Source organism: Musa acuminata, unplaced genomic scaffold (assembly GCF_036884655.1).
Source record: "Musa acuminata AAA Group cultivar baxijiao unplaced genomic scaffold, Cavendish_Baxijiao_AAA HiC_scaffold_1071, whole genome shotgun sequence".
Taxonomy (NCBI): Eukaryota; Viridiplantae; Streptophyta; class Magnoliopsida; order Zingiberales; family Musaceae; genus Musa; species Musa acuminata.
This window is the reverse complement of record NW_027021285.1, coordinates 43240-54862: the sequence shown is the minus strand read 5'-3', so window position 1 is coordinate 54862 and position 11623 is coordinate 43240. Positions and strand designations below refer to the sequence as shown.

General features: G+C 38.6%; 2 protein-coding genes across 2 annotated transcripts; one reads left to right on the top strand and one right to left on the bottom strand.

Annotated features, from left to right (window-relative positions):
* Positions 1-74: 74 nt before the first annotated feature.
* Positions 75-2852, top strand: LOC135666067 (zinc finger AN1 domain-containing stress-associated protein 15-like). The gene is made up of 2 exons (XM_065177581.1): positions 75-961; positions 2490-2852. Exon 1 carries the CDS (start codon positions 520-522, stop codon positions 958-960), a length of 441 nt encoding a protein of 146 aa, XP_065033653.1. The 5' UTR covers positions 75-519; the 3' UTR covers position 961; positions 2490-2852.
* Positions 2853-4055: 1203 nt separating this feature from the next.
* LOC135666066 (uncharacterized) lies at positions 4056-10407 on the bottom strand. Its single transcript, XM_065177580.1, has 3 exons — positions 9725-10407; positions 5051-5439; positions 4056-4823 (listed from the first exon to the last, which is right to left on the bottom strand). Exons 1-2 carry the CDS (start codon positions 10315-10317, stop codon positions 5199-5201), a joined length of 834 nt encoding a protein of 277 aa, XP_065033652.1. The 5' UTR covers positions 10318-10407; the 3' UTR covers positions 4056-4823; positions 5051-5198.
* Positions 10408-11623: the final 1216 nt, after the last annotated feature.

The following is an 11623-nucleotide window of genomic DNA, read 5'->3' as shown; positions in this document are numbered from 1 at the left end:
AACAATGAGACATAATTTTCAGTAATATACTTTAATTATTTTCAATTAATCGCCTTGCAATTTGCGTCCTTTTATTTAATTAGTGTTCGGTGTTCTCCCTTTTCACTCCACCTGCGGCGCTCCCACCTTTACCTTTCTTCCTCCCCTGTTTCCGCAGATTCTTTCGCCGTTTCGTCGATCCGATCGATCATATTTGCACTTTTTCAATCCTTTTTTCGATTTTTTTTCTACCTTTCGATTTGATTTTCTAGAAACATGGGGAAATTTTTGATCGTTTCAGCCTGATTTCTTCGTGCTTTTTCGATATGATTCCGTATCCGATAAAGGTCGCATCTTGAGCCTGCTTTTGTAGGTCTCGAGCTCAAATTTGGTCCTTTCTCCTGTGTTGTTCTTGTTGTGATACAAACTTTTTGCCTCCTTTTTATAGATCTTGTTGTTGTTCTCGTTCCGATTGTTTATCTGTTCGTCTTCTTCAACTTCGTATTCTGTTGGTGTTTTGGGTCCTTCCGGAACCGTCAAATGGCTCGAGAAAGTTGCAATCTTGACAAAGATGAAGCCGAAACCCTCAAACACTCCTCTTCTTCGTCTCCGACCACGCCTCCGTCATCATCTCCGTCACCGCAGTCTTTGTTCTTGAAACCTTGCGAGGAACCGCCGACCACGAGAGTGGGAACGCCGGCTGCGGAGACACCGATCGTGCCGTCTTCCGCCCCGAAGCTCGATGATGAGGTGAAGCCTGACGAGGAATCTAAGCCGCCGGTCAGATACAGCAAAAGGTGCTCCACCTGCCGGAAAAAGGTGGGGCTCACTGGGTTCCGGTGCCGATGCGGGGACCTGTTCTGCGGCCGCCACCGGTACTCCGACACCCACGATTGCTCGTTCGATTACAAGGCGTTTGGGAGGGAGCAGATTGCTAAGGCCAACCCTGTGGTCAGACCTTCTAAGATCATCAAGATATAAGGTATAAAGCTGTCACCTTTGTGTTTAATGTCCTTCCTCAGCAGTTGTTCTCTCTGAATGCATATCCAATATGTTTGCCCAAGAGATATGGTGTTTGGATTTCATACAATTATAGATAAAGTGTGATTTATTTGATCTTAGGATACAACTTTGCTGGAATATGGATCCAATTTTTGTATGACTGAAGATTGAAATGTCATGTTACTGATTATATTTTAGTATCTTGTTGATTGGGCTGCATTGTTATTTGTGTCGAAAGCCTATCTGTATTTGTGTTGAGTTTTCAATCTAAATATTTTTTGGTATTGGTTTTCATTTATGCTGTTTGACCATTGTGATTTTGGATGATCTGTCTATTGGTGTAGGGAAGAAAAAAAAAAATGCAGCCTTTATTTTTCTTTAGAGTCCTCTTTGTTGTGACTTTGATCTTTCTGTACCTTAAAAAGTTAGATGCCTAAAGTAAAACAAGCTAGTTTCTACGAATATTTGATTGTTACGAGTTCGTAGAGATCCTCTCGATGGGTGAAATTGAGTTGTCTGCATCTTATGAAGTGATGTTCGTTACGAGTTCATAGAGATCTTCTCGACGGGTGAAATTGAGTTGTCTGCATCTTATGAAGTGATGTTCGAAACAAAATATTTACAAATAATTTTATTTGAATATTTTTTTGCTGGCATACATTTTGATTATCCAACTTGGTTATGTAGGTTCTCTTTTTGGATCATCTGGTCCTTATGAACTAATAGTTTAACACAGAAACTTAAACTAAGTCTCGCAAATACATCTTTGTTTCCATTGTAAATGTCAGGATAATTCATATGGTTTTTCACAAGGGGTTTAATTGCTTGGACTAACAAGAGCTGAAGTGTCTGAAATTAACACTGTTTTAATCTTCGACCAGACTTAGATTATCATCCGTAAACAAGAATGTGATTGTTGCAAGCTCCTTTGGGGTCTGCGGCAAACATGAGTTGGAACATGAACCTGTAAATTTCATGAAATGCTATGCGCATAATGCTTTGAGAAATTTATATAAATGCATGAAAATTTGGATTTCACAGTTTCAATTCATTTCCTATGATGTCCATTGCAGTTATTGCTTCGGTTCTCTGTCATCTCACGAGGTTAGTTTCTTTCGAATGTTGTCCGGTGGATAACGTCTTATCATGATAGATAAGCATATGTTCACATTATGATGCCTAAGTATTTGGACTTGAGGGACTAATACCATCAGTTTTCAAGATGCTCGCCATTGACTAATCGCCGTTGCTTCTGTATGTGCCATCTTGCAAGCAGACAATATTTGAATAGTTTCTTGTCCTGAAGTAGCTAGGAAAACTGCATTTAAATGTTCTCCGGTTCTTGAAGGATTAGCTTGATAGTTTTAAGCATTTGGTTTCAGATCATAATGCAGAATAGTTTGGACCGTTTTTTTTATGATCAATGCCTCCATTGTTTAAGATGGTCATTTGACTCATTTCTTACCTTCCAAGCTTCAATTAATGTGGCCAACCTTCTTCAAATGTAGATTACTACTGGGGATGTGGAAGGCCAGCCTAGAAATGAGAGCAAGTGGGGGATCATGCTCCTTTCTATTTCCATAAACAAAGGCTTACTACTGAAAGCATCATCATCATCATCATCATCATCATCATCCTCCTCCTCCATTTGGCTATTGCACTGTTTCCAGTCTTCACTTGGGAAGCTTGTGAGTGAGAAAAATGTTCCCCACTTTCCAAAGCTCCAAATAGAAGCTTTGTATTAAAAGCAATGTTCACATGGACCAAAGGTAGGTCAAAACAAACAAGTAGTCCATGATCTCCCCCCACATGGGGTTTGAATATTGTACTTGTGCTTGATGATGGAGATGGAACTGTTTTAAGACTTGCAAGTGGCTTCTTCTTTACAATTAGACAGGAAGGACAGCTTCTCTAATAATTGATTGCTGGATGCTATAATGTGTGTTTTGCTTGCACCTTTATAGCTATCACTGCCCAAATCAAATTTCCTGTTTTGTTTCCTCAGTGGAAAACTACTTACATACTTTGACATATATGATCAGAAGTGGGAGAAAGGTGTAAGGCAACATTGTATAATAAGCAGTAATTAAATGGAGTCTGCTGCATAGATCATCGAGTTCTATTTTGGGTCACATTGCTATTAATAGAATTTTTGGTCCTCTCTCTCTCTCTCTCTCTGTTGTAGCATATGCATGGAATCCAACAGAGCTTGATTGGGGATCCAGTTAGAAGTGCAATTTACCTTTGCACCTGTGTTGGCTAATTCAATGAACAGATCATAACTAGACTTGTGTCTGCAAGAAAAAGAATTATTTGATGTGACAAAGATATCCCATTCCCACTGCAATCTTACCTTGATATGATTGGTGCTGGATCAACATGGGAGGGGACTAAAGGCTGCCAGTGTAATGGAGACACGAACAATCCAGGGATGCAGAAGCCACAATGATCCCTGAGGCAATGTAAAAATTCTTACACCAATTTGCCATATGATCTGAAAATTTCAAAAAAAAAAAAAAACTTATTATTCACATGAGAAAGTTCCTTATCCCCTGCATTTGGAAACCAATCATGGAGGCCTCTCTAATGAAGACAAAGTTCATCAGAATGATCAAAAGTCAACAACAACAATAACAACAGGAGGTTGTAATGTCAAAAACTCCTTATGAAATGATACACTATTCAGTCTGTCAGCTGCTGATGAATGCAGTTCTAATGAGTCAGACAAATCTAACACAACTATTTGCACACACTACTGTCCAACCAACACTGATGGGCAACAAAATAATGAGACATTCAAGATTTCAGGCTGGTGAATTGAAAGGTAACAACCAAAAACATATAGAGACATCAACAATTCTTGAAATATTAGACGAGGACAAAAGAAACTAAAAGGGAACCAAACACATTGTATCGGCTGACTTCTTTCAGCAAAAAGCTTGCAGGACAAAATTACAGATTATAGATAAAACTTGACAAGGGGAAGGGGGCAAATGTTATTCTGATGCTTAGATACAACCAAAGCACGATAAGTTGCAGATAATGTTTTTCTGATGCTTAGATACAACCAAAGCTTGATAAGTTGCAGATTTCTGGATGTTTAGAACGATTTGGAAAAAAAAAGGTAACAATCTAAAGACATTTACATTTGCCATGTCTAATTTTAATGGGAACAAATATATACAACTCAAGCAGCATGACAAATTTAGTGAACCACTCTCGCTAGGCAATCCGAACCTGATAACATGAATTGTACCACCCAACAGCCAGAAGTACAAAGGTTAATAAATACAGTAAACCATACACCACACCAACGTCACGCTTGTGATCCGGGCACTGAGCTCTGATCCTGCAGCATGGTAAATAAGATGCCTTTCCGTTATAGCAAATCCTCTCTACCACGAAACAACCAAATTAATATCCATCTGCTTCACTGCCACGATGAGCAAATATAGTATCTATAAACTGTGGTCAAATTAGCAACAATTTGGACAAATAATTGAACCAGAAAAAGCAGGCAGAGAATGCAAATACTGAAGAATAATGCCGTGAATTTGCAACAGAGCAGCAGAGAATTTGATTTTGCATGTTACCCAAAAGACAGAACAGTGCATACATGTGGCAGAAAAACCTTGAGCTCGGTTCCCTAGCAGCATATAGACCAAAGGGCACTAACAAACCAGGTATATCCAAGGATTCCACAGCTGCCATAACAATAAAGGGTCTTTTGCAGCCCATATCACAAAGCATCATACACATGAAACAAATTTCTTGCTAATATTAATAAGATCTAAGACCATCTTTGTTCATATCCAGCTTCCAGTAGAAAGCCTGCAATATATCTAAAGCAAAACAAGTTAGTTTACAGGGCTTGCAAGTAATGACACTAAGATTCATATCAGGAAAATGGCATCAAATGGGATGACAGTCACAAAGAATAAACAATCATATGAAAAATTATCAACTACTTAATTCTTTGTATAATTATGGAAGTAGGAAAGGACAAAAGCCAAACTATTTAAAAACATAAGCTTGCAAGCTGTTTAGCATAAGAAAAATGCTGGCATACCTTTAGTTATATTCAAAACGTATCAATGAGCGGAACTGCTGTTTTCATCATGATGATGTTCAGACCAGAACCAGAATGAAGTGATTCTTTGCCATGAGTGGAGGCTAAAAAGCAGTCACGAATAAAATCATATAAAAATAATTCAATCCTAATGCTCAATGCCACCCATAGCAGAATTCACTGCATCTCTTCTTCTTGATTGAATTTGGTGAATGTATTCAGCAATTAGAATACTGAACTTAGGGGCAGGCCTGCTTGAAACGTTATGTCCAGCCCTTTTCAAAGCTTGTGTGATGCTTTTCTGAGTCTTCTGAAAGTGGACCTGACAGAGGGAGGGGACAGCAACTCTGAGAACCGGCTTTCCGCAGGTAATTGGCCCACTTTGCCCACTGTAAGTGAAACAGTAGCATTAGAAATCATCATATGGCTATCCACATAATCAACAGCCTTGCATCAAAAAGGAGAAATTGCTTAATGCTGCTAGATAATAAGCATATCTGAAGCAAGCCTGTTGAATTGTATGCAGTAGGCATCATAATTCCTACTTGCCAGAATTTAGATCTGTTGTAAAATAATAGATCTAAAATCTAAAGGCTGATTCTTCTAGTGCATGCAGATGAAATATGAAAGTTAGCCAACATGCATGGATGAACCTAAATCAATTTTGTAAGCAGCAAAGCTAGTGGACTTATAAATACAAGCCCCAAAAGATTAACACCTATAAGAAAACCAGCCAATATCTTTCAAGGTACCATCAGAATGCATCACAGTACAAAAATCTTGTGACAATTAAGTCAAAGTAGAGTCAACATTCAGACAATCAGTCGTCTGGGATAAATATCTTGAAAGAAAACAAACTTAACCACAGATATCTTCATAGAGTTATGTAGGGAAAATTCTATTAGCTCAAGATCTAAGGAACCTAAATGGATTCAACAGAAAAATTCATGGTTAGGGAAATATATACTTCAAAGGTGTAAAGGATCAGGTACATTACCATATCAAGACCTCTTGAAGCCTAAGCACAAAACACAGGGCATGTCTTGTTAAAAAAGTGGCACAACATAAGTACTCATAAAAAACGGTTTTGAAAATGATATAAAACTAAAATGGGTGGTAATTACTATTACTGGTATCTAGATAATCAAAAAAGTATCTCGGTTCATCATTCCAAAGGATAAAATGATATGTCAATAGTAGCTAAAGGAAATAGCAGAATGATGGTAAAAGCACTAGTAGGAGAGAAGTAACAAGATAGAAGATAATAGTAATAAAGGAATAAAAGAGAACACAGGAAGGAGAATGATAATGGTGACAGCAAACTAATAAATGAAAAACTAATTGCTTAGTTTTTCTACTCATTTGATGGTTGGTTTTTTGTTTTTTGTTTTTTGTTTTATCAAGAATGGATCTTTTACCTGAAACAAAAAAATCTAAATTAAATCTTGCATCACAAAACTTACAATTGTAATTCTATTAAAATTTGGGAAATTTTAAGAACCCAACATAAGAGTTCTGTACACTAAAGCCTACAAACCTTTACAGAATATTGGAACTAGGAGCTATTGCTACTCAAGTGTCCTCAGAATCAAACATCAAGACTTGCAGTCTATGATAGCTAACTTGCTTTTTTTCAACTTACAATATTCCCAAAAGTTCGTCATACAAACAAGATGTACTTGCTAGAAAACTAACTGAGTTGGACTCCTGCAATCCTTGTTACGGAGAATCAGAGATTCTGAACCAACCACCTTTATTTCCTACAAAGTTCATTACGAAGACTATAGTTGGCTCTGAACATGTGACCCAGATATGTTCCGAACATCAAGTACAATACAACAAAAATTGAGCCACCTGTGCAATCCACATACTAGTGACACATTTTAACTAAAATGTAAGAGGCTTTGCTTAATTGTTTGTAGTAAGATAAAAGAACTTGCTCAACATACAAAGTTAAGAGAAAAGATCTTGTATTCCCTAGTAGTATACTCATCCAAACAACCAACCTTGTTGAAATGAACCTAAACATCGAACATTGCTTTTCTCATAAATTAATTTTAACACAATTTCCATTACTGAGTTCTTACAAGAAGGCTTCATTCAGAATTAATAACCAACTAATACCCTAACTTCAATTCTAAACTTGCAAAATCTTATACTGTCAACAATTAAACTTTAAGTCCAACATCGCATTCTACTAGGATCAAAGAAAAAACTACTATTGAGTATATTTCCTATCAATATTTAATGTTTCACCCGGACAGGATGCACCAGGTATTACATACTGATTTGAGTGTCAACCTGATAGTGAACCACTCAATTTCGAATGATTTGAGTTGTTTGTTTTTCAAAATAACCTATGGTTTAGGGTCCCAAAAGAACAAAGTTGCTTCTTGGTTTCTCTCTTCACATACAACTCTCTTGTGCTCAACCCCTTGCAACATTCGCTCATCCGTCTCCTGATGTCAGCCTGCCATTGCCCACTGCTCATCATCATTTGGCTTGGGTGCATGGTAGGAATCTCACGCACTGGCCCATCCCTTTTGATATTCGTATACATTTCTAACTTTGTTTAAACTCTCGTACACAAATTTCTTAAAGGAAATAGGACTACTTGTTCTCGGGGGACCTTCATATTGTATCACACACATTTGGTAAAAGGCCTAAAATTTTTTAAAGAAATAAATTACTTTCGATGGACTAGTTGAAAAATAAGATAACATAACTCAGCTTTGATTGTGTAATAATTACTATGTAAATGATATCATGTATCTTTAACCAAATTACTAGTCTCCCTATTCATCTGTCCTCTTAGAGTCACCACTTAAAAGAATAATCAACCCTTAGAATGAAACTTCCACACTGCTAGGTCAACATGCACACATTTCTAGAATGTATATATTCTTCCTGAAATATAGGCAATAAATTTTTTATGGCTCCTCTATCTTATTAATTAATCAATTAATGAACGCATGTTGAAATAGAAATATTATGTCACGCCAAGCAAAAGAAAGCATGTTATCACAATTTTTTCCAGTCTCCATCACCCCCTCCCCCAACCCATCATAAAAAAAAAGTAGGAAAAAAAGGTAAAAACACCAAAAATATCAAACTCTTTTAGTCATACCTTTATAAAAAAAACTGTAGGACTTTATAGAAATTTCATCAAGATTCCAATATGTTGACCTTGACATATATAATACAAACAGCTGGGGCATGTGACAAACAACGTGATCCTGACCAGTATATAAAAGGGTTCCTTTTATCTTTGACTGCAGCCATGCATCATCAAGTCATGCTGATTTGTCTGATTTCTTATAACACATGTTAGTCTTAGTAGCAAAAAAGTTAGGTAAGGCAAGTCTATGAACATCTGTCATTTAAAGTAATTTCTTTTTCAAAATCGGTACAAAATTAGCTTTCATCCATAAGCATCAAAATTAGCTTGAATTAATCTACTTGGCTAATGTGAGTTTAAAAACTGAAAACAAATAGAGTGGCCATGCTTGATCAGTGGTAACTTTTGAACAGTATTCTAGGTGAAGGCTGCAGATTAAGTTAAACAAGTATTTGAGAGATCCAGATGACATCTTATGTATGATCCAATACAACAATCACTTGATATCGTAGCGCAAGAATGTTATCCTATGCACTGTCCAAGTCAGAAACAAGTGCTACCAACGAGCCAGTATAGATGCATATAAGCACGTTGTCAAGTTATAAAATAGTACAGAAATACCTCTTTTTTTAGGTCAGTGAATATCCTAAATCAAATATTAAAATTAAAAAAATATCAATTATATGAGCATATATATTTGGAACATATGAACGTCAACCATAAGAAGTTGTAAGACAAGGCACACGGTATAAAGAGTTAAAATTCAACTTATCCGTATAAATAGAACTTTTCATCATGCTATGATTTGTATGTTATTTAATTCGTGGATCTGCAGTATATGCCTAACATGTTACTTATTCTGTAGTTTCTTTTACAAATTTAGAAGTCCTTTTGCTTGTTCCTATGAGTGAATATAGTTAATATAAGGAAAGGTACACATTACTATGAAATATGCAATGCAAAAACTAAACAGTAATCAACAGAGATAACCAACTTATAGTATTCATAATTATTATTGGATAAAAACAAAATAAGTCGAATTAAACCAGCATACTGGAAAACTCAAAGGCAGACAAAATTTATTGGTCGGTGCAAAATTTATGAAAAATAGGCATGTATAGTTGTGAATATATCTACAAATCCAACATCTAGCTGGGACAGTGCATGGCCCAATGCCAGCATGTACTGCTCATAAGATGAATAAATAATGATATCTTGCCCTTGCTGTCCTATTCTCTTAAAGAAAAAAATTCTACATGCATAAGGAAAATTGATAGATGCATATCAATATTATGCATAAATGTTACATCACTATCAGGAAGCTAAGAGATCATAAAGGAACATTCAACAAAATGTTAAGAACTCCAGACGAACCCATCCTACGATCGTTATTCAACATTAATTCAAAACATGAGGTTTGGAATCAATTGTATACAACCTAACGAATCAATCATAACACTCAAAACAGAAACCCCAAAAAAATTGAGCAATTTCAGCACTAATTCAAACAATAAAGAGAATAAAATTATAGATTTCAAAGATTTCAGAGTCCTAACCTCCTCGTCACATAACTGCAGGCCTTGTAAAGCGTCTGCTTCTTGTCCGCCAATATATGCGGATGGCAAAACCTGGTCAAAGGCATCGCCTTCGATTTGCACCCAGCAAACGCGCACCGGTTCCTCTCCCCCCTCCTCCCACCGCTACCCTCCCCTTTCCCGAACCCTAACCCTAACCCTACCCCGACCCTGGCCATCCTATTATCCTCCCTCCCCTCAACGGCCCCACCGACCGCCCCACCATTCTCCCCCGCCTCCCGCCCTCTCCCACCACCACCGTCCCCATCCTCCTCGCCCTCCTCGAAGGGGCTCACACCGTGCTCCCAATAGTAATCCCGGTGCTTCACCCTCACCTCCTCCATCAGGGCCCAGAACTGGCGGCTGTGGCATCCGGCAAGCTGCTTCAGCCGGCGGGCGCGGCGGCGTAGCACCTCCTCCCGGGAGAGCACGTCCGACCGGCGCAGGCACTCGTCCTCGTCGGCGCCGTCAACGGTGAACGCGGGCCTTGTCTCCGGCCCCTCCGCCCCCCCTAGAGAACCCAAACGGTTCGATCCGTCCCTCTTCGGCGCTTTGCTGTCTCTCGCAGGACCCATGTCTCCTCCTCTTTCCCTTCCTCTTCTACTTCTGAGACCGGAGTGACGAGAGTTCTCTGGAGAGAGAGAGAGAGAGAGAGAGAGCGAGAGGATTCTGCGGGGAGGGGGCGTTTTGTGGAAGCGGGTTCGGATTCGAGTGATGGGGGGGAGAAGATCGGACGGTGAGGATGAGAAGATTGGGTGGGGTATGCCTCTTTTCCCTGAATTAAATAATGATTTGGTCTCTTCTCTCGGGAGTTGGTTTCGTATTCTTTTTCTGTTTGAAATCGTCGTATCTTTTCCAACGCTTGTGTCTCAAGCAATCCACGTGGGGCCACAGCGGGCCCCGCATCGGGAGCATGGAATCTTCCGCGCGAGTCCCGCCTTCTCGACTTGCCACCTTTTGGGCTTCGATTGGATCTTCGGAGTGTTGGCTGCTCGTGGTCACTCAGACAATCGTCAACACTCGTCGACCGACCCAGGTGGGCCCACGTGTTATTCTGCTGATGGGTCGAAGCGGTGTTTGCTGCTCGAACAGACGCAGACTTCGATTGACCGAACCCATCATCGAATACGTCCACCCACTTATGTGAGACCCAAAATTGACGGTCCGCGTGGGTGTACGTCACCCCGGAAACCCTTTCCGGGTGACTCGGTCGAACCGGGCTGTGGGAAGGATTCCCCGGAAAGCAACGGTCGTGCGCACAATCCACATAACCGTTTCGTTAGTCGAATCAATTGATTACGACCGTAAAAGGATTATAAGAGTTAAGTATTAATTCAATAAGTTAATTGTTTTATTTGACATTGATCTCGAAATTATTGTGGGTTATAAAATATTTAATATTTTAATTTAAAAATATTATTTTTAATATTATAATAATTTGATGATAGAGAATATATATAGTCAACCAACAATCACCGACCACACAAGCACACATAGAGCCCACCGAGGAAAAATGGCTCAAACAATCTGATACCCGTTTGCTCACGTGGATGAGAGTTTAATAAGCAGTTCAAGTCCACTACTAATTATCCCTTGTAGAATATTTATATAAATATTTTTCATGAATCCATTAGGTATCTCGGATCAGTTACCAACCATCCCTATGAAATATTTACAGTAATATTCTCGAGCGTCCAACAAGAGGAGCACAAGTTGATTACGAACTACTTTCGCTAGTACGTCATCCTCGAATCGATCGAGCTTCGAATGTTGTTGAGTCTTTATTAGCTGAAAATAATAATATATTATTTATGGCTTATAGTGTTTGACTAAGGCTAAATTATGATGAAAATTGCTTAGTGGTAGGACAAAATACGAACA